This window comes from Bufo bufo, chromosome 5 (assembly GCF_905171765.1).
Source record: "Bufo bufo chromosome 5, aBufBuf1.1, whole genome shotgun sequence".
Lineage (NCBI taxonomy): Eukaryota > Metazoa > Chordata > Amphibia > Anura > Bufonidae > Bufo > Bufo bufo.
Window position 1 is genome coordinate 520,718,347 of NC_053393.1, and position 23,804 is coordinate 520,742,150.

General features: G+C 47.5%; 1 protein-coding gene across 1 annotated transcript in view; it reads right to left on the minus strand.

Annotated features, from left to right (window-relative positions):
- NMT2 (N-myristoyltransferase 2) overlaps window positions 1–23,804 on the minus strand; it is a 47,749-nt gene that overhangs the window by 16,526 nt on the left and 7,419 nt on the right. The window contains exons 3-6 of the mRNA XM_040434553.1: window positions 16,852–16,890; window positions 16,404–16,548; window positions 7,296–7,414; window positions 2,924–3,015 (exon numbers count right to left, since the gene is read on the minus strand). Of these exons, the coding sequence (XP_040290487.1) occupies window positions 2,924–3,015; window positions 7,296–7,414; window positions 16,404–16,548; window positions 16,852–16,890 (395 nt within the window). The remainder of the gene's footprint in view (window positions 1–2,923; window positions 3,016–7,295; window positions 7,415–16,403; window positions 16,549–16,851; window positions 16,891–23,804) is intronic.

A 23,804-nucleotide genomic window follows, 5' to 3' on the forward strand; every position in this document is an offset into this window, starting at 1 on the left:
GAGGGAGGAGGGGGGCACTGCCCACATCCACCAATGATGGGGGGACGACCCTGTGGCCTCCAATGATTAATACTGGGGAGGGAGGAGGGGGGGCCGACTGCCACCGATGATCGGGGGGGAAGACCCTGTGGCTTCCAATGATTAATACTGGGGAGGGGGGGCCCACTGCCACCAATGATGGGAGGGGGACCCTGTGGCCACTGCCACCAATGATTAATACTGGGGGGGGGGGGGGGGGGGCCCTGCCCACGGCCACCAATGATGGGGGGGGGGGGGGGAAAGACCCGGTGGCGACTGCCAGCAATGATTAATACTGGGGGGAAGGGGCACTGCCACCAATGATGGGGGGAGGAGGAGGACGACGACCCTGTGGCCTCCAATGATTAATACTGGGGAGGGAGAGAGGAGGGGGGGCCCACTGCCACCAATGATGGGGGGACGACCCTGTGGCCTCCAATGATTAATACTGGGGAGGGAGGGAGGAGGGGGGCACTGCCCACATCCACCAATGATGGGGGGACGACCCTGTGGCCTCCAATGATTAATACTGGGGAGGGAGGAGGGGGGGCCGACTGCCACCGATGATCGGGGGGGGGAAGACCCTGTGGCTTCCAATGATTAATACTGGGAAGGGGGGGCCCACTGCCACCAATGATGGGAGGGGGACCCTGTGGCCACTGCCACCAATGATTAATACTGGGGGGGGGGGGGGCGCACTGCCCTCTGCCACCAATGATGGGGGGGGGGGGGGGGGGGAAGACCCGGTGGCGACTGCCAGCAATGATTAATACTGGGGGGAAGGGGCACTGCCACCAATGATGGGGAGGGGGACTGCCACCAATGATTAATACTGGGGGGGGGGGGGCACTGCCCACTGCCACCAATGATGGGGGGGGGGGGGGGGGGGGAAGACCCGGTGGCGACTGCCAGCAATGATTAATACTGGGGGGAAGGGCCACTGCCACCAATGATTAATACTAGGGGGGGGGGGGGGGGGGGGTTACCAGAGGGGGCTGATAAGAGGGAGAGGCTGGGGGGGCTGATCAGAGGCTGGGGAACTGCCCGTCTGCCCCCATACAGTGTAATGTCTCCTTGTGGCTGCCCCCATACAGTATAACGTCTCCTTGTGGCTGCCCCCATACAGTGTAACGTCTCCTTGTGGCTGCCCCCATACAGTGTAACGTCTCCTTGTGGCTGCCCCCATACAGTATAACGTCTCCTTGTGGCTGCCCCCATACAGTAGAACGTCTCCTTGTGGCTGCCCCCATACAGTAGAACGTCTCCTTGTGGCTGCCCCCATACAGTAGAACGTCTCCTTGTGGCTGCCCCCATACAGTATAACGTCTCCTTGTGGCTGCCCCCATACAGTATAACGATTCCTTGTGGCTGCCCCCATACAGTATAACGTCTCCTTGTGGCTGCCCCCATACAGTATAACGTCTCCTTGTGGCTGCCCCCATACAGTATAACGTCTGCTTGTGGCTGCCCCCATACAGTATAACATCTCCTTGTGGCTGCCCCCATACAGTATAACGTCTCCTTGTGGCTGCCCCATACAGTGTACATCTCCTTGTGGCTGCCCCCATACAGTGTAACGTCTCCTTGTGGCTGCCCCCATACAGTGTACATCTCCTTGTGGCTGCCCCCATACAGTGTAACGTCTTCTTGTTGCCCCCCATACAGTATAACGTCTCCTTGTGGCTGCCCCCATACAGTGTACATCTCCTTGTGGCTGCCCCCATACAGTGTAACGTCTTCTTGTTGCCCCCCATACAGTGTAACGTCTCCTTGTGGCTACCCCATACAGTATAATGTCTCCTTGTGGCTGCCCCATACAGTATAATGTCTCCTTGTGGCTGCCCCCATACAGTATAACGTCTCCTTGTGGCTGCCCCCATACAGTATAACGTCTCCTTGTGGCTGCCCCCATACAGTATAACGTCTCCTTGTGGCTGCCCCATACAGTGTACATCTCCTTGTGGCTGCCCCATACAGTGTACATCTCCTTGTGGCTGCCCCCATACAGTATAACGTCTCCTTGTGGCTGCCCCCATACAGTATAACGTCTCCTTGCGGCTGCCCCCATACAGTATAATGTCTCCTTGTAGCCGCCCCATACAGTATAATGTCTCCTTGTAGCCGCCCCATACAGTATAACGTCTCCTTGCGGCTGCCCCCATACAGTATAATGTCTCCTTGTGGCTCCCCCCATACAGTATAATGTCTCCTTGTGGCTACCCCATACAGTATAATGTCTCCTTGTGGCTCCCCCCATACAGTATAATGTCTCCTTGTGGCCCCAAGTGTTTTTTCTTCTAAATGGGCAGTTATCACGATAAATTTCTTAATATCGTTATCGTGGGAATATTTTTGATATCGTCCAACCCTAGTCCGAAGTACTGCATCCCCTTCAAACACGATCAGATACTGATGACCTATTCTGAAGATAGCCCATCATTATAAAAAAAAAAAACTTTAAACGATGAACACATTATGCAAACCAAGTAGGATGTAGATACTGACTTAGACGATGTGTTGCTGCTGTCATGGACACCTTTTACGGATCTAAATCATCATAGACTTCAAAACCTACATTTGATCTAGACTTGAGGAGGGTCAATTTGGCTATGACCCAATTTGCATTGTAGGGTCCTGTGTTACAAAACCACCCAAGAAACTGACAGACACTAATGTAAGTCAACAGACGCTGGTGGCATCAGTCACATGATGGATCCGGAAGTATGCCGTGGCTTCCATTATAAAAAGAATGCCTTCCAGCGATAGTCTCAGCATGTCAACTGTACATGTTACAGGCCACTCTTTACTTTCTTCTTGCAGGTCTCCTTTAACTTGACATATGAATGGACCAGGGTTATAATGGCAGACAACGGAATCTCATTTAGTGTGAACCCTGGACACTCACCATTGTAGGAACTCTGGAGAATAGTCAAACCGGAACATGTTATCGTCATCCTCCACGTAATTCTCGTTCAACAACGTGTAAAGTTCTTTTAGCTGGTGGGTGGAAGGAGACAAGAGAAATATCACTGTTACCATGAAACCCAGACAGAAGCCTAATAACTACCGGCTGAAGAGTGACTTTCATGTCATGCAGCAGAGGTCGGACATATTAAATACTGAATGGACCATAATAAGACAAATACAAATGTCAGCTCTGTGGAAAGAGGACCTGCAGAAACGCTGAAAGCATTTGACAAACTTACAAAGGGCAAGTTCACATCGTGAGGATGCATGGATATGGTAGATAATCCAAAGGAAAAATCTGCAGCAGAGACCGATACCTGTCACAGGTTAGCCATGGGATCTGCATTTGGTTTTTCCTACCGCAATTTAACTTCAGCACTGCTACCGAATATAGCAGATAACGGGGATAATGCCTGCGATTGGCAATAACACCGATCACAGACGTTTAATTCTTCAGATGCTGTGGAGAAATGCGACCATGGCATCTGAGAGCGGAAAACCTTGAAGCTCTGCACGCCCAGGGCCAGACAGCCTTCCCCTTGCTGAGATCGGGGTAAGTGTTCTTTAGTGGCAAGTTTGAAAAAAAAAAAAAAATATATATATATATAATACAGTCCTGATCAAAAGGTTTAAGACCACTTGAAAAATGGCAAAAACCATATTTTACATTGTTGGATCTAAACAAGGTTCCAAGTAGAGCTTCAACATACAACAAGAAGAAATGGGAGTGAGACAAAACATTTTTTGAGCATTCAATTAATTGAAAATAACGATTAAACTGAAACAGGCTGTTTTTCAGCTGATCAAAATTTTAGGACCACATGCCTTTAAAAGGCCAAATCTGTGCAAAGATGTGGATTCATTGTCATTTTCTGTCAGGTAGTCACACGTTGTGATGGCAAAGGCAAAAAAACTCTCCCTTTTTGAACGTGGTCGGGTTGTTGAACTGCATCAGCAGGGTCTCTCACAGTGCGCCATCGCTGCTGAGGTGGGACGCAGGAAGACAGTCATTTGGAATTTCTTAAATGATCCTGAGTGTTATGGAACAAAAAGGTCAAGTGGAAGACCCCAAAAAAATTTCATCAGCACTGAGCCGGAGGATCCAATTGGCTGTCCGTCAAGACACTGGACGATCCTCGACCCAAATTAAGGCCCTTACTGGTGCTGACTGCAGCCCCATAACCATCAGACGGCATCTGAGACTGAAGGGCTTCAAAAACAAAAAACGTCTTCAAAGACCTCGTCTCCTTGAACGCCACAGAACTGCTCGTTTGGACTTTGCAAGAGAGCACCAAACATGGGACATTCAAAGGTGGAAGAAAGTTTTATTCTCCGATGAGAAAAAAAAGTAACCTTGATGGTCCTGATGGTTTCCAACGTTACTGGCATGACAAGCAGATCCCACCTGAGATGTTTTCTACGCGCCACAGTGGAGGGGGCGCCATAATGGTCTGGGGTGCTTTTTCCTTCAGTGGAACAATGGAGCTTCAGGAAGTGCAGGGGCGTCAAACGGCCGCTGGCTATGTCCAGATGTGGCAGAGAGCATTCCTCATGACTGAGGGCCCTCGTCTGTGTGGTAACGACTGGGTTTTTCAACAGGACAACGCTACAGTACACAATGCCCGCAGGACAAGGGACTTCTTCCAGGAGAATAACATCACTCTTTTGGCCCATCTGCGTGTTCCCCTGATCTAAATCCAATTGAGAACCTTTGGGGATGGATGGCAAGGGAAGTTTACAAAAAAGGACAACAGTTCCAGTCAGTAGATGGCCTTCGTGCGGCCGTCTTCACCACTTGGAGAAATGTTCCCACTCACCTCATGGAAACGCTTGCATCAAGCATGGCGAAACAAATTTTTGAAGTGATAAACAATAACGGCGGAGCTACTCATTACTGAGTTCATGTTTGAAAGTTGGATTTCTGTTTTGGGGGGGGGTTTAGTTTTTTTTTGGAGGTGTGGTCCTAAACTTTTGATCAGCTGAAAAACAGCCTGTTTCAGTTTATTCGTTGTTTTTATTAAATTTAATGCTAATTTTTTTTTTTGTCTCACTCCCATTTCTTCTTGTTGCATGTTGAAGCTCTACTTGGAACCTTGTTAAGATCCAGCCATGCTAAATAGGATTTTTTGCCATTTTTCAAGTGGTCTTAAAACTTTTGATCAGGACTGTATATAGGCATCGCTGCATCCAAAAACACCCATACTATTAAAACATAAATGTATTTATCCCATACGGTAAACAGCATAATGGAAAAAAATAAATAAATGGTTGATTCGCCATCTTTTGGTTGCTTCACCGCCCCAAAAAATGTAATGAAAAGTGATCATAAAAAATGTAATGAAAAGTGATCATAATGATGGAATGCAATACTGAAGGCCTCTTATAGGCTTCCGTGGTGCATGCAGTCATAGTCCGTGGTAACGGAATCCATTATGGAATTCTTAGATAACTTGCAAATTCGATCATCCCTACTACTGACCACTTCCATTATGGAAGCAGTCATCAGCATGCAGGAGGCATGGGGATCGGTGAGGGAAGCACTTTGAAGGGCCCCGCTCTGCACGGTGTCCTGGCGGCATACAGCATCAGGACGTATTGCACGTAGACGCACACTATGACCCGACAGATCACAGTGCAGCGCAGACCAGAAGACTATTAAAATATATTTCCAACTACCGTACCTTTCATTAGTTATAATGGCTTGTTTTGTCTGGGACACAATAATCACAGGAAATAAAATGGTCGCCGTCCTATTAGTTCACACAAAACCTGTCCTAATCACACAGCAGGACAAGTTACTTCACAGCACCGAGCTAAAGAGCTGCCTCATCCTCCTCTATGTTCTGCAAGTCAGGGATTATGATCCTGAATACAGTTATAAGATCTTCAGCTGAATCTCTGTAGGAATGTTGTTCATGAGAAGACATGAAGTACAGAGAGGACGGACAGGACAAACTGTGGTAATGGACACTGCATACAAGTGCTGCTGCTCATCAGCCACATCACCATCTCCTCTCTGTACTTAATGTGTCCTCATGAACTCCATTCCTACAGAGATCCAGCTGAAGATCTTATCATGTGTATTCAGGATCATAATCCCTGACAAGTACATAGACCAGAGAGGAGGATGAGGCAGCTCTTTAGCTCAGTGTTGTGAAGTAACTTGTCCCGATGTGTGATTAGGACAGGTTCTGTGTGTACTAATAGGACTGCGGCCAGTTTATTTATCCTAATAATTGCTTGGGTATTGATGGCCTGTCCTCAGGATAGGTCATCAATATCAAATAGGTGGTGGTAGGGTGGCCACTTGCTTCCTCCCATAAAGCCGGACATTCTAGGCTAAGCCCCCGTTGCTAAAGGAAAAAAAAAAGGAATGGAAGACCGTCAGGTGAGCTGCACTGGGGCGTGGAGTGCTTCTCTCACCCTCAGTCAGCCACAGAGTGACATGTCTGCCGGCTCCAGTGATGAGAGAAGCCTCAGGCAGTCAGGTTGTGCCTGCGGCTCATGCTCAGACAGAACAATGCTGCTGTCTAAGCATGAGCTACTGAAAAGGGGAACATCACTGCGTCCGTCTAGACTAGGGATGGCTAACCTCCGGCACGCCAGCTGTGGTAAAACTTCCACTCCCAGCATGCTCCATTCATTCCTATGGAGTTCTGAGAACTGCCAAGCAAGTGTACACCGTCGTAGTTTTACCACAGCTGCAGTGCCGGAGGTTAGCCATTACAGGTCTAGACCCTGAGCCGGACAGAGGACAGGGAGCCAGGAAATCGGTTTGTCCAGCCTAGGACGCCTGGCCACCCTAGTGGGGGATCTAACAATTTGCACTCCCACCGGGCCGCAGTCGACGCTGGAAACTTTACAGTGGACAGAACCAAAGCATAATAAATAAAAAACAAACAAAAAAATCACTTGGATGCTTTTCCTCTAGCTAGAAAGTCTAACATTCAGCAACCAGCCAGTTCTTTTTGGTTGCAGGTACAACTATTTTACCATATGGTGTCCTGTGTTTCTGCACAGTATTCATAAGAAGCTTCTTTATCTAACATACTGTATGTCCTCCATACTGAAGGGGGAAGTGCCACCGGAAGTGCCGAGAGGCGGCTGAACAAAAACTACAGCACGCTGAAGTTTTTGTCTGGCCGCCTCTCGGCTTGTTTGCCGTGCTGCGGCTGGACCTCTGGCGGCACAGTGGGCTACCGTTAGCAGGGATCCGGAAGGCTGTTCCCCCGCCGGAACAGCCTGCCAGACCCTGCTGCTGCAAGTGTGGAAGTAGCCTTAGTGAAGCCTCCCAGGATTTGGTGACTTACCACCTCAGCGTTGCTCATGTCTAATGTGTCCCACATGAAACCTTGAGGCAGAGAGTATGGCTCTTGGCGTATGTTGTCCTTGTCGGGTTCAATCGGACCATGACCGGTTATAATTTCGTCTAGAATGAGAAATGATGAGAGTTAACACTCGGGAATCATGCCCACCCTGGCAAGCAATGAAGATAAAAAAGCAATTTTGTATAAAAAATTCATTAAAGAGTTTTTAAAGGGTTTCTGTCACTAGAATTTTCACTATTAAGCTGGCTGCACCTAACTATGCTAATCTTGTGACTATTCATGCCCCCGTTACAGCAGAATTCTTACTTTTATAATATGCTAATTAGCCTCTAGGAGCGGGGGAGGGGGGCTTGCTCCTGCTCCTAGAGGCTCCGTTGTCCCACCTCATTACATGCCCTCCAAGTCTTGATTGACAGGGCCAGGCAGCGTTCGCATCCTCCTGCCCCGCCCGCGCAGAATACTGAACGGCGCGAGATATCCCCAGTGCACAGGTGTGGCAGGAGGATGTGAACGCTGACTTATCAAACGGCTGATCGGCAGGGGTCCCGGGGGTCGGACCCCCGCTGATCAGATGCTGATGAGCTATCCAGAGGATATATCAGTTTAAACAAACTGCAGAACCCCTTTAAATAAGTACTGAGCTATAATGAGTGTTTATATTTTTATATATTTAGGTCAGAGATCAGAGATAAGAAGCCATCAGCTGAGATGTCTGACAGAACAGAGTGAAAATTCAGAGCCTGCTACTAGGGAATCTCAAGGCTGCACAGAGACAAGGGTTCCACATTTTTTATAAAGACCACAGGTGTACATTGCCTTTAACCACCTAACTGTTTTGCCCGAGTCTAGCTCAGGCAGTGGGAAAAGTAGCTAACAGAAGGGGGAGGGCTGATTTAGATGCTGCTATCTCCTGAATGGTAGCAGCTAGTCTTGTTTGAAAGCTGACATTCCATGCTTTCATACAAGACCAAAATGACAGCTAACGTCCAAGTAACAGAGGAGAAATCACAGTTAGATCGAGTCGGTAATAATAGAGGGTAAAACCTCCTTTTACTTTCACTTTCAGCTGCAATCACAGCATTTCTATCAGTGATATCTTCTCCTGTCCTGAACATATTGCTGCAATGCCAGGTTTCAAACAAGACTAGTTGCATGTTTCTAGCGGCTACCAATCAGGAGATATCACCATCTAAAGCAGCCCTCCTCCCTCCAGTTAGCTACTTTTCCCACTGCTGGAGCTGGACTATGGCAAAACAGTTAGGTGGTTTAAGAGGTTTTGCTACTGTTTTTAATACTGATGACCTATCCTCAGGAGTGCCAATGCCTTCTCAAACAGCTGAACAGCAGGGGTCCCGGATGTTGAACCCCCACTGATCATATACTGATGACCTATCCAGAGGAAAGATCATCTGTATCAAAATCTCGGAAATTGGGGGTTTTCAGGAATTCAATATTGATGACCTCTCCTGAGTCAGCTTGTGAAAGGGCTTGGACGGTTTTGTAATTGGAGGAGGCAGCTTGCAGCAGCAGAAGCCTTCCCCCTCTACTCTGTTCCTGAACACTAAGTACCACCCCTTTTAGTTAAGCCCACCCCTGCAGGGAGCAGAGAAGACGGGGTGCAGGATGCCTGTCTCTTTTGAAAGATTTCTACAATATCAGGAGCCTGCAGATCGACAGTCTCTGACAGGAGGGGTTCCTTTGAGTACCATGGTTCCCTGATGAAATTTAAAGGCGTTGTCCGGTTTCAGGAGGAAACTGGACAAACCCCAGGATCTATCTGAAATTTTGAACAAGTAAGTACTTGTCTCACAGATTCCGCTCCGGTTCTCACAGCTTCTGGCCACTGCAGCCAATCACTCTATGGTCTCCTCAGGTGCACCACTGAGACCAGTGATTGACCGCTGACTTTGTAAATAGAGCCCAGCTGGGAAAACCGGAGAGGAATCTGTGAGGCAAGTACTTACCTGTTAGGGCTCTTTCACACGAGCAGATGCCGTGCGTGGAATCCGCTGCGTGAAAGACAGCCAAGCCCCGCTCCGGACATCAGGGACAAGGAGCATTAACATGATTGAGAATGCTCTTTCCCTCTCTGTGATCTTTTTACTACAAAATTACAGTTAGATAAAGTGGTCACTGTGATTTTGTAGTAAAAAGGTCACAGAGAGGCAAAGAGCATTATCAAGCATGTTAATGCTCCGTGTCTCTGCTGTCCGGAACGGGGCTTGGCTCTCTTTCACGCAGCGGATTACCCGCACGGGATCCGCTCGTGTAAAAGAGCCCTTATGGTAAACAGATACCAGCTGCTCTATTCTTCTCACTGTTCTGCAGCAGTTGTCATGGTGGACGGTGAAAGCAATAAAAAGCCCTGAAGATGTGACAGAACTGCAGGTAGTTACCCTTTAACAAAGCTGGATGGAAATATCTGGATAAACTGGGCCTTTAAAGAGGACCTTTCATGGGAATTTGCTAGTTTAATTAAATATCTTTCCTTGCCGGCTGATGCGGACACCCTGTTTTTTTGCTATTTTTTAAATACCGCTCATACGCCCAGTTGTACCCCCCTGCAGTTTTCGCACCGAGTATGTTAATCCTGATCATCGGTACAGGGAGGAGGAGAGGACAGGGTTTCTCAATGGGCGTCTCCTTCTCCCTGGCTGTGCCACGATCCAATCACATCGGAAAGCTTCACAGCCAGGGAAAAGGAGACGCCCAATGAGAAAACCTGGCGTCTCCTCCTCCCTGTACCAATGCTCAGGATTAACATACTGAGCGCGAAAACTGCAGGGGGGCACAGCGGGGTGTACGAGCGGTATATTTTTTTTTTAAGAAACACGGTGTTAGCCTGCAAGGAAAGGTATTTAATTAAGGGTCCATTCACGCGTCAGTGGTGTATTGCGGATCTGCAATACACCCAGCCGGCACCCCCATAGAACTGCCTATTCTTGTCCGCAATTGCAGACAAGACTAGGACATGTTCTATTTTTTTCCGGAGCTGCGGACGGGAAGATCGGGGCCGCTTTCCGGAAATGCAGATGCGGAGAGCTTACTGTGTGCTCTCCGCATTCATTCCTGCCCCACTGAGAACGAATGGGTCCACACCCGTTCTGGATATTGTGGAACGGATGCGGACCCATTCCCTGAACGTGTGAATGGAGCCTAAACTAGCAAATTCCCCTTAAAGGTCCTTTTTGAAGAGGCCTTGTCACCTCTCCAGACACATCTGTTTTACTAAATATTTGTATTGCACATGAAATAACTCTAGGGCACCTTTAACCCCTTCATTACAGAGCCACTTTTCACCTTAAATCCCAAGCCGATTTTTTCAAATCGGACATGTGTCACTTTATGTGGTAATAACTTTGGAACGCTTTTACTTATCCAATCTATTCTGAGACTGTTTTCTCGTGACACATTGTACTTCATGACAGTGGTAAATTTGATGCAATATATTTGACATTTATAAAATGATCAAAAATTAAGCAAAAATTTGGAAAAAATTCACAATTTTCAAAATTTGAAGTTTTCTACTTTTAAAACATAAAGTAATTCCTCAGAAAATAATTAATTATCAGTCAACATTCCCCATATGTCTGCTTTATGTTGGAATCATTTTGTAAATGTAATTTTATTTTTTTAGGACGTTGGAAGGCTTAGAAGCCATTTTCAACAAAATTTCCAAAATTAAAAAGTAATTTTGAGGGGCTTACGTCATGGAAACCACCCATAAATTACCCCATTTTAAAAACTACAACCCTCAAATTATTCAAAACTGATGTTTCAAACTTTGTTAACCCTTCAGGTGTTCCACAAGAATTAAAGGAAAATGGAGGTGAAATTTCAAAATGTCACTTTTTTTGTAGATTTTTTATGTTAATCAATTTTTTCTTGCAACATAGCAAGGGTTAACAGCAAAACCAACCTCAATATACATTACTCTGATTCTGCAGTTTACAGGAATACCCCATATGTGGCGTTATACTGCTCTATGGGCACGTGGCAGTGGTCAGAAGGAAAGGAGCGCCATATGGATGTTGGAGGCAGATTTTGCAAGAATGGTTTTTAGGCACCATTTTGTGTTTGGAGAGACCCTGATGTACCCCTACAGTGGAAACCCTCATAAAGTGACCCAATTTTGGAAAATACACCCCTTAAAGAATATATTAAGGGGAGTACTGAGCACTTTGACCCCCTAAGCGTTTTACAGAATTTGGAAACACTTGGCTGTGAAAATGAAAAGTTTCATTTCTTCCAAGAAAATGTTGCTTTAGCCCTAAATTTTTCATTTTCACAAGGGGTAACAGGAGAAAAAGCACCCCATAATTTGTTACCCATTTTCTCCTGAATACGGCAACACCCCATATGTGGTGGTAAACTGCTGTGGAGGTACATGGCAGGACTAAGAAGGGAAGGAACGCCATATGGCTTTTACAGCGCAGATTTTGATGGATTGGTTTATGGGTGGCATTGGTTTTTATTTTTTAAGGGATTGTCTTATGTGGGGGCTCATTTTTTGCAGGATGAGGTGATGTTTCCATAGGTACCATTTTGGGGTACATAAGACTTTTTGATCGCTTGGTATTACACTTTTTGTGAGTCATGGTGAAAAAAAATGGCTGTTTTGGCATAGTTTTTATTTTATTTTTTTACAGCATTCACCGGAGGGGGCATATAATGTGATATTTATTATAGAGGTGGTTGTTATGGATGCGCCGATACCTAATATGTCTATCATTTTTATTTTTGTTAAGTTTTTGCCCTCATTGCGCGCTCTTCAGCGCTTGCAGTCACCTTACACTGCGAGCTCTGGCTGAAAGTGTGGGCAGCGGATGCGACTTCCAAGCGTTCCCTAACCGGACTTCCCTTCGCCGGAGCCCGTCTCTTTGGTACCTGGCTGGATAAAATTATTTCCAAGGCCACGGTAAGAGCACCCATCTCCCACAACTTAGAGCGAAGCGTGCCTCTCACGCTAAATCAGGTTCCTCACGTGGTAGGCCCTTTCGTCAATTCGCTGGTTCCCGCCCTGCGGCGAGCTCTTTCGTCTAGGGGGGTGTTTACTTCCCAGGATAGGCGCAAAAAGCAGTCCTTTTGGGCACAGCCATCCTGGCGTCCCAGGCCGCTCGACCTTCCGCAGCTAAGCAATCCTCAGCCTGAAGGTGCGCCCCCACCCAACAGGGTGGGGGGCCTTCTCCTCCTCTTCCAGGACGTCTGGCGGACCTACGTCTCCGACGCTTGGGCACTCGAGATTGTATCCTCAGGATACGTGATCGAGTTCTCGTCCCTCCCCCCAGACAGGTCTTTCGGCCGTATATATCCAGGGCGCATACCTTCACGTTCCCATTGCGCAGTCATCAGCGCTTCCTGGGGTTTGCAATTGGAGACCATCATTACCAGTTTGTCGCCCTCCCGTTCGGGCTGGCGACTGCGCCTCGGGTCTTCACAAAAATTCCGGCCCCTCTTCTCGCCCTGCTCCGTTCCATAGACATCTTCCTTATGCCTTATCTGGACGACATCCTCATCAAGGCTCCCTCTTTCGCTCAGGCATCGAGCAGCGTAAAGATCACGCTGGAAGCCCTTGCACGTTTTGGGTGGCTGGTCAATCTTCAGAAATCATCTCTGACTCCCTCCAGACAACTGATCTTTCTGGGTATGCTTCTGGACACGGAAGAGGCACAAGTTCGCCTTCCTCCGGACAAGCGACTGGCCTTACACCGCTCGGTGAGGGTTCTTCTCAACTGCAGGCTTCCGTCCATTCGCTTCTGCATTAAGATGTTAGGGAAGATGGTCGCCTGTTTCAAGGAGATTCCCTTCTGGGAAGGTCCTTCCTTCCAATATCCTGGATGGTTGTTACCACCGACGCAAGTCTGCAAGGTTGGGGAGGAGTGTTCCCTCCCAGAACAGTCCAAGGCACTTGGTCTCGCTCGGAATCCAAGCTTCCGATCAATGTACTGGAGCTCAGGGCGATTCTTCTATCCCTACGGCACTGGACCCATCTCCTGAGGGGTCGCCCGGTCAGAATCCAGTCGAGCAACGCCACGGCGGTGGCGTACATCAACTACCAGGGGGGGGAACACGCAGCTTCGCGGGGATGCAGGAATCGGCCAAAATCTTACGCTGGGAGGAGGCCCATGTACCGGCAATTTCAGCAATCTACATCCCGAGTGTGGAGAACTGGACTGCGGACTTCCTCAGCAGGACGACAATAGATCCGGGTGAATAATCCCTGCACCCGGAGGTGTTCGAGGCAATCTGTCTACGTTGGGGGTCGCCCGGACGTGGACTTGATGGCCTCAAGACTCAATCGGAAACTTTCCACCTTCTTCTGAGCAAGAGATCCGTAAGCTTGCGGCGTGGACGCCCTGATCTCCCCTTGGCAGGGGTTCTCCCTCCTTTACGTGTTTCCTACCCAGAGTTCTATGGAAAATCAGGATGGAGGGCATTCCGACGATCCTAGTCGCCCCAGATTGGCCCAGTCGCGCATGGTACGCCGACCTCGTTCTCCTTCTAGGAGACGTCCCTTGGTCACTGCCACTCAGAGACTACCTTCTCTCGCAGGGACCGGTCTTCCATCAGCATTTAAGGTCTCTTCGTTTGACGGCGTGGCTTTTGAAACCGCCATTCTGACGCGAAGAGGGTTTTCGGCGGATGACATCGGCACTATGATTCAGGCCAGGAAGCCTGCATCGTCCAGGATCTATTACAGGACCTGGAGGTCCTTCCTGGGTTTCTGTGAAAGCCGGAACATTCCCCAACTTCGTTTCTCTCCTGTCGTTTTTTACAATCAGGGTTGGAACTTTCTATCCCTGGGGCCTGTAAGAACCTTCCTTCAGGGAGTGGCACATACGGTTCCTCTGTACCGTCCTCCTTTACCGCCTTGGGATCTGCGCTCCAGGCTTCCCCCTTTGGGCCCTTGCGGGAGATTTCACTCTGACTCCTGTCCTGGAAGGTAGTTTTCCTTGTAGCTATCACATCCATCAGACAGGTGTCCGAGTTGGCAGCGCTCTCTTGCAGAGACCCCTTCCTGGTTCTTCATAAGGATAAAGCGGTTCTCCGGCCCATTCCTTCCTTTCTCCCGAAGGTGGTCACTGACTTCCATATCAACGAGGAAATTGTCCTTCCCTCACTGTGTCCCTCTCCTGCACACCCTAAGGAAAGGGGGTTACACCATTTGGATGTTGTCATGGCTCTGAAGATTTATTTAGCAGCCTCCGGTTCCTTCTGGCGTACGGACTCCCTTTTTGTCATTTCGGGGGGTCCTCGTAAGGGATTGGCGGCCTCCAAGGTGGCAATCGTACGTTGGATTCGGGCTGCAATAGCGGGGGCATACCGTGCCCGGGGCAAGGTTCCACCCTTAGGTGTCACGGCTCTCTCCACCAGAGCGGTGGGCGCATCTTGGGCTCTGAGAAATCGCGCTTCGGCTGCGCAGTTGTGTAAGGCGGCTACTTGGTCCTCCTTACACACAGTCACAAAATTTTACCAGGTGCATACTTATGCATCGGCGGACGCTGCCTTGGGCCGCATGGTCTTGCAGGCGGCAGATTGTTAGATGCCTGCAGGGATGCTTGCTTCCATGGGTCTGTGTTTTTTTTCCTCCCTGTGGACTGCTTTTGGATGTCCCACGGTTCCTGTGTCCCCCAATGAAATATAGATTTTTGTAAAACTTACCAGTAAAATCTCTTTTGCACTCTTCATTGGGGGACACAGCACCCACCCAGTATTGTTGTTCGGCCACAGTTGTGACGGTTGCTGGTTAGAACCCCGTTGGGTCCTTGGCATGGTTGGTGTGCCACGTTTTTTCACTGGTTGGCTTGCATCTCCTACTGCTTGTGCACAAACTGAAGCTCTCTCTCCAGGCTGGAGGGGGTATAGCTGCCAGGGAAGGAGCTAACAGCTTTATCTAGTGTCAACGCCTCCTAGAGAACATAGCTATACCCATGGTTCCTGTGTCCCCCAATGAAGAACGAGGAAGAGATTTTACTGGTAAGTTTTACAAAAATCTAATTTTTTGTGTTACCATTTTCTGAGAGCCATATTTTGTTTTTCATTTTTTAGGCGATTGTCTTAGGTAGGGTCTCATTTATTGCGGGATGAGATGACGGTTTGATTGGTACCATTTTGGGCTAAATACGCCTTTTTGATCACTTGGTATTACACTTTTTGTGAGGCAAGGTGACCAGAAAATGGCTGTTTTGGCACAGTTTTTATTAACTTTTTTATGGCGCTCCCCTGATGGGGTGGATCTTGTGATATTTTTATAGAGCCGGTCTATACGGACGCGCCGATACCTAATATGTCTACTTTTCTCTTATTTTTAAAAAAATTAATTTTGGGAAAAGGACGCTTTTTTTTTTTTTACTTGAAACTTAAATTTTTTTTGGTCGAACTATTTTTATTACTTCTTTTTTAACTTTTTTTTTTTTGTCCCACTTTGGGACTTCAACTTTTGGGGGTCTGATCCCCTTTACAATGCATTACAATACTTCTGCATCGGGCTGCCGTCCAAGCCATCGGGTCCCCGTCACAGCAGCGCGGGGACCTAATGGACACCCCACACCCAGCAGGATACCGCATGTGCAAGGGTTAATGCGTCAGCATCTGTGTGTTCACCGCGCATACAGCAGGTGTCCGGCTATCAGTGACTGCCGGACCCCTGCAGCTGATTGGGCAGGTGCAGCTGTACGGCGCTGGGATTTGTGACCCTGTTTCCAGCGCCGTAAATGTACGGCGCTGGTATCCTACGGGTTAATTATCTCCCTATGTGGTGCTGTTCCTCTGTTATTCTTCCTAATGAATAAATTGACAACAGGCTGTTACCGGTTGGGGGCGTGTCCCTGCATACTCAAACACTGTCCAATCAGTGCTGACAGTATCAGATAGTGTAGGGACACGTCCCTTTAAGAAGCTACCAGTTTACTAAAATTTATAGGAGGAATAATAGATGAACATCACAATATAATAAAAGAAAAGATGCTCCAGAATAGTTATTTAATGAGAATAAAAGGTTCAGTAAAACCAGACATGTCAGGAGAGGGGATCGTACGTTAACACAGAACAAGCACTGGATAAATAGCGAGTCCCCCCATGCCAACTTACTAAGTTTCGGTACAGGCTGCGTATCCCAAAACTGGTATTTACGTTTGCTTGCCTCGTCAAGGTTCTTCGCTGGTCCCTGGCAGGCGGAAAGTAGCTCCATGGCTCTCTGAATATCCTGGAGCTTTTGCATTGGGATGGCAGGGTTCTACAGACACAACAGGTTACATTAAAATGGCGTTAAAACAAAAAAAATAAAAAATTGGGAGAGATTTATCAAAACTGGTGCAAAAGGAAAACTGGTATGGTTGCCCATAGCAACCAGATTCCACTTTTCATTTTTCAGATCTCCTTTGGAAAATGAAAGGTGGAATCCGATTGGCTGCTATGGGCAACTAAGCCAGTTCTACTTTACACCAGTTTGGATACATACAAATATTCATAATAATAGTAAATCTACAGCATACAATAATGTGACACTTGACACAAGCATAAAAACAGCAGCACTTACCATGATATCCTCCTCTTCTTTGATCCTGTCCTGTCCCATCTTGCAATAAAAGTGGAAAAAAATTGAAAAAAACAAGGTATTACATTCTCATTTTCAAAGACCTTAGACAAAACTGATCTCTGGCTGGGGGAGGCAGCCTTCTGAAGCAATAACCCTGCCCACTAATCTGTCTGTAAAGGAGAACAGGCAAATTAAAAGGGGTTTTCTGGGACTTAAAGGGGTTGTGCCACGAAATATACTCTACATATTGTTCAAATCTGCACCTGGATCTGAATACTTTTGTAATTGCATTTAATTAAACATTTAGCATAGCCACTAAGTTATTTTATAAAATGTATCTGTATAGCACCACCTGCTGTTTGTTCTTTTCCTTATTTTTAGTCCATCTCGCTGAGCTGGTCGAACGTGCCCAGTTTAAATCTTTAACTGCTACCAGCCGTATGTTCTGTTAGAAGCTGTGGCAAATACAGGGGGAGGCACTGGCACTTCGTCTTGTTTGAAAGATGACATTCCAGGCTTTTATACAAGACCAAAATGACAGCATTAGCCCAAGCTAAACAGGAGATATCACTGCTTTTCATTTCACTTTCAGCTGTATTCATTGCATCCCGATTTCTAACAGTGATATCTCCCATGTAGTACAGGTAATGCTGTGATTCAAGTATTGTTTGAAAGCCAGCTTTCAAACAGTACAAAGCCCATATCTCTAGCTGCTACCAAACCAGAGATACAGTCCAAATCAAAAGTTTAAGACCACTTGAAAAATGGCAAAAAAAAAAATCATATTTAGCATGGCTGGATCTTAATTTGCAAGTTTGGCGTTCGGGTTATCTAAGAATTCCATAATGGATTCCGTTACCACGGACTATGACGGCATGCATCACGGAAGCCTATAAGAGGTCTTCAGTATTGCATTCCATCATTATGATCACTTTTCATTACATTTTTGGGGGCGGTGAAGCAACCAAAAGACGGCGAATCAACCATTTAGATTTTTTTTCCATTATGCTGTTTACCGTATGGGATAAATACATTTATGTTTTAATAGTATGGGTGTTTTTGGATGCAGCGATGCCTATATACAGTCCTGATCAAAAGTTTAAGACCACTTGAAAAATGGCAAAATCATCATATTTAGCATGGCTGGATCTTAACAAGGTTCCATGTAGAGCTTCAACATGCAACAAGAAGAAATGGGAGTGAGACAAAACATTTTTTGAGCATTCAATTTAATGAAAACAACGAATAAACTGAAACAGGCTGTTTTTTAGCTGATCAAAAGTTTAGGACCACACCTAAACTAACTAAAGCTAACCCCCCCCTTCCCCAAAAACAGAAATCCAACTTCCAAACATGAACTCAGTAATTAGTAGCTCCGCCGTTATTGTTTATCACTTCGAAAATTTGTTTCGCCATGCTTGATGCAAGCGTTTCCATGAGGTGAGTGGGAACATTTCTCCAAGTGGTGAAGACGGCCGCACGAAGGCCATCTACTGTCTGGAACTGTTGTCCATTTTTGTAAACTTTCCTTGCCATCCATCCCCAAAGGTTCTCAATTGGATTTAGATCAGGGGAACACGCAGGATGGGCCAAAAGAGTGATGTTATTCTCCTGGAAGAAGTCCCTTGTCCTGCGGGCATTGTCTACTGTAGCGTTGTCCTGTTAAAAAAAACCAGTCGTTACCACACAGACGAGGGCCCTCAGTCATGAGGAATGCTCTCTGCAACATCTGGACATAGCCAGCGGCCGTTTGACGCCCCTGCACTTCCTGAAGCTCCATTGTTCCACTGAAGGAAAAAGCACCCCAGACCATTATGGCGCCCCCTCCACTGTGGCGCGTAGAAAACATCTCAGGAGGGATCTGCTTGTCATGCCAGTAACGTTGGAAACCATCAGGACCATCAAGGTTACATTTTTTCTCATCAGAGAATAAAACTTTCTTCCACCTTTGAATGTCCCATGTTTGGTGCTCTCTCTTGCAAAGTCCAAACGAGCAGTTCTGTGGCGTTCAAGGAGACGAGGTCTTTGAAGACATTTTTTGTTTTTGAAGCCCTTCAGTCTCAGATGCTGTCTTATGGTTATGGGGCTGCAGTAAGCACCAGTAAGGGCCTTAATTTGGGTCGAGGATGATCCAGTGTCTTGACGGACAGCCAATTGGATCCTCCGGCTCAGTGCTGGTGAAATTTTTTTGGATCTTCCACTTGACCTTTTTGTTCCATAACACTCAGGATCATTTAAGAAATTCCAAATGTCTTACTGCGTCCCACCTCAGCAGCGATGGCGCACTGTGAGAGACCCTGCTTATGCAGTTCAACAACCGGACCACGTTCAAAAAGGGAGAGTTTTTTTGCCTTTGCCATCACAACGTGTGACTACCTGACAGAAAATGACAATGAATCCACATCTTTGCACAGATTTGGCCTTTTAAAGGTTTGTGGTCCTAAAATTTTGATCAGCTGAAAAACAGCCTGTTTAAGTTTAATCGTTATTTTCAATTAATTGAATGCTCAAAAAATGTTTTGTCTCACTCCCATTTCTTCTTGTTGCATGTTGAAGCTCTACTTGGAACCTTGTTAAGATCCAACAATGTAAAATATGATTTTTTGCCATTTTTCAAGTGGTCTTAAACATTTGATCAGGACGGTATAAGCACCTAAAGCAGCCACCCCCCTCCCTAAAAGTAATTTGCTACACTATATATACCCCGAATGGCTCCTAAAAAACCTAAAACTAGGCAAAATATAAAAAAGAAAAAAATGTTTAAGATTTTTTTTTTTTTTTTAAGTTATGACTGCTAGAACACAAATGGGGAAAATATTATTGGACCTTAAGGCTAAAATGAATTCTGCAACTGAGGGGTTCAAAATGCAATAGTGTCCCCTGATTTGTGCGCCAACAAGATTTACTGCAGACTAGGGTTGTTTCGGGCATCAAATTTTCAATACTTTTGTCCCAGTATCGATACGATACCGGGATTTGCCTTTTATCGATACTAGGCTGTGCTACTGCACAACCGGGTATCAGAGAACATGGATCGCTCTGCCCTCAGCGTGCGCCATGTTCCCTTAGCAGCACAGGGGAGAAGGAAGCAGTCTCACCCTCCCCCTGTGCTACTGCTGCCACCAATGGGAATGAAGAGGAGGGGAGGGCGCACTGCGCCACCAATGATAACTAATGTTTAATACATTACAAATACAGGCGGCAGAAACACACTGCCGGCACCCGACCCCTGACAGGTTGCTGCGTCCAAGGCAATTAATCCCTGAGGGGTTTACTGCTGCTGATCGCAGCTCCCTGTCAGAGGTCGGGTGCCGGCAATGTGTTTCTGCCGCCGGCTGTATTTGTATTAAACGTTAATTATCATTGGTGGTGCAGTGCGCCCCCGCCCCCTCCAGTATTAAAAACATTGGTGGTGCAGTGCACCCTTCCCTCCCCCCCAGTATTAAGTCATTGGTGGCGCAGTGCGCCCCCCACCCACCAGTATTAAAATCATTGGTGGCAGTGGCCAGAGTCCCCTCACCTCCTCTCATTGGCAGCAGTGTCTGATCGGAGCCCCAGCAGTGTAATCCTGGGGCTCCGATCGGTTACCATGGCAGCCAGGATGCTACTGAGGCCCTGGCTGCCATAGTCAGCTCCCTGCTGCTGTGTGCACTATGCACAGGGCAGCAGGGAGAGTGTAAAGTCCTAGTCACCCTGATAGAGCTCTATTAGGGTGAATAGGACAAGGGATTAAAAGATCTCAGGTTCTAGCCCCTAAGGGAAGGGGGGGGGGGGGGGAATGGTTATTAAATAAAAAGTAAAAAAATAAAAATAAAAAAATTATGTATAAGTCACCCCCTTTCCCAATTTTACATATAAAATATATAAACAATAAATAAACATATTACATATCGCCACCTCCGAAAAGTCCAAACTATTAAAATATTTTAAAAATCTCCTATGCGGTGAACGCCGTAACAGAAAATAATGAATAACGGTTCCAGGAGCCCAAGGCGGTCTCTTTACTCGATCCCAGTACCTCCCCTTTGTGCCATCCAGTCCGCCCCCTCCTCTGCGACGTCACGATCAGCATAGATCTCCTCCCTCCTGGTCATCAACGTCACAGGGCTTGGCGCACGCGCAATAAGTACAGTAAGGTTGATGCTCACTGCAGAAAAGTCAATGCGCAAAAGCGGACAGTTTCCTGTTCACAATATCTCCAAGGGACACGATGACCAGGTGGAAGGAGTTCTATGTTGATCGCGAAGTCACAGAGGAGGGGGCAACCTGGATGGCGCAAAGGAAGGTACTGGCATCTTTAGGATAGGTAATCAATATCTGGTTGGTGGAAGTCAGTTTATTTTTCTGGTTTTAGTATGCCTTTAATGAAACCAGTATTATCTACAGAGGGCATGCAGGGGGCGAGCAGAGCAGGAAGTCTGTGAGGTGTAACACTAGCCAATCAGCACAGAGCAGGAAGTCTGTGAGGTGTAACACTAGCCAATCGGCACAGAGCAGGAAGTCTGTGAGGTGTAACACTAGCCAATCGGCACAGAGCAGGAAGTGATGTAAGAGAAGGGGGCGTGTTTTTGCAACTTCTGCTGTACAGCTCAGTAACATGCAGCAGTAGTGGTCATTGCCTGCAGTGATACGGACCTATAGTGCACAGAGCACCTTAAAAACCTGCGCTAGAGGTTTCAAGGGCGATTGACTCAAGGGCCCTGGTACGTTAGAGAGTTGCACTTCAAATAATGGAGCACACTGCACTACTGACAGACTGACTTTAAATCCTGCAGCCCAGTAATAGAGACTTGGGCCTTTGGTGACCACCATACTTTGTCACAAGAGAGGACTAAAGCCTAAATGTGAGATCCACTGCCCCAGACGAGACGCACAGTGCGGCCCACTGTTCTCTATACAAATAAATTGTTTACTTAACTTGTCCCCTGTGACCCCGTGTAAAGCAGCTGCTGCGAGAACCCATGAAATAAATAATTCACAGCAAAGGTACACAACGCGTTTCTGTCTTTCTGCAGAACAGCGAGCATAGGAAAGTCAAAGACAAGATGCTATTTTTTCTTTACCACATCTATTCACACACTGCACCATTGTTTTGCAGTCAGTACGAGGGGTAGGTGTGAAGCCACGCGAAATGTTCTAGTATTTTATCTATATTAGTCACAGGAGTTTTATTATGGAGGCAGAGAGGTACGCTCTGTGATCCTTCTCGCCTCTGACCACAGACGTCCTATAGCTGAGCATGAAACCATCGTTTGGCTGTCAGATATCACTCTGAAAGGGGGGAGGGGAGGCGTGCTGTGACTATCGGGAACAGGGTGGGTAAGACACGTGGCGATTGCCTGATAAGAAAAAGGAGGAAGGAGTTACTAGTGAGAGAGGGGAAGTCTGCCATAACTACTGGGGAAATGTGTCTGCAGGCACTGCTGAGACTACAGGGGAAGAATGTGGTAGTACTGCTGAGACTATTGGGGATGTGTGTGTGTGTGTGTGTGTGTGTGGGGGCACTGCTGAGACTCCTGGGGATGTGTGTGTGTGTGTGGGGGGGGGGGCACTGCTGAGACTCCTGGGGATGTGTGTGTGTGTGGGGGCACCGCTGAGACTCCTGGGGATGTGTGTGTGTGTGTGTGGGGGCACTGCTGAGACTACTGGGGATGTGTGTGTGTGTGGGGGCACTGCTGAGACTCCTGGGGATGTGTGTGTGTGTGTGGGGGCACTGCTGAGACTACTGGGGATGTGTGTGTGTGTGGGGGGGCACTGCTGAGACTACTGGGGATGTGTGTGTGTGTGTGGGGGCACTGCTGAGACTACTGGGGATGTGTGTGTGTGTGGGGGCACTGCTGAGACTCCTGGGGATGTGTGTGTGTGTGTGTGTGGGGGCACTGCTGAGACTCCTGGGGATGTGTGTGTGTGTGGGGGCACTGCTGAGACTCCTGGGGATGTGTGTGTGTGTGGGGGCACTGCTGAGACTCCTGGGGATGTGTGTGTGTGTGGGGGCACTGCTGAGACTCCTGGGGATGTGTGTGTGTGTGGGGGCACTGCTGAGACTCCTGGGGATGTGTGTGTGTGTGTGGGGGCACTGCTGAGACTCCTGGGGATGTGTGTGTGTGTGTGGGGGCACTGCTGAGACTACTGGGGATGTGTGTGTGTGTGTGGGGGCACTGCTGAGACTACTGGGGATGTGTGTGTGTGTGGGGGCACTGCTGAGACTACTGGGGATGAGTGTGTGGGGGCACTGCTGAGACTACTGGGGATGTGTGTGTGTGGGGGGGCACTGCTGAGACTACTGGGGATGAGTGTGTGGGGGCACTGCTGAGACTACTGGGGATGTGTGTGTGTGTGGGGGCACTGCTGAGACTACTGGGGATGAGTGTGTGGGGGCACTGCTGAGACTACTGGGGATGTGTGTGTGCGTGCACTGCTGAGACTACTGGGGATGTGTTTGTGCGTGCACTGCTGAGACTACTAATGAAGTGTGTATGGGTGGGACACTGTGCCCCCCTCAGCAACGCTGATCATCTGAGAAACTGTGGGCCAGCTATTGGGCGATTTCCCATTACTTGTTTCTCTGCTTTCTGCATACAACTCCCAGAAAACTCTAGCATGTACTGTATGTCCTTCACATCACTACTAGTCAGTCTCCTTTCTCCTCTGGTAGCTGTAAATATAATCTCCAGTAAATTTCCAGTCAACTTTCTTCACTATCTAGTCCTTCCTCATACGGCAGCTATAAATATAGTCTCAATTAAAGGGGTTCTCCAAGACATTATAACTAGGGATGAGCAAATTTAATATTTTGAACTTCGTGTTGTGGTATGTTACCACGGACCATAATGCAATTCCATGACTAAATGCCTTCAGCTTATACCACAACACGGACTCGAAGTTCAAAATATGAAATTCGCTCATCCCTAATTATAACGGATGACCCATCCTCAGGATAGGTCAGCAGTATC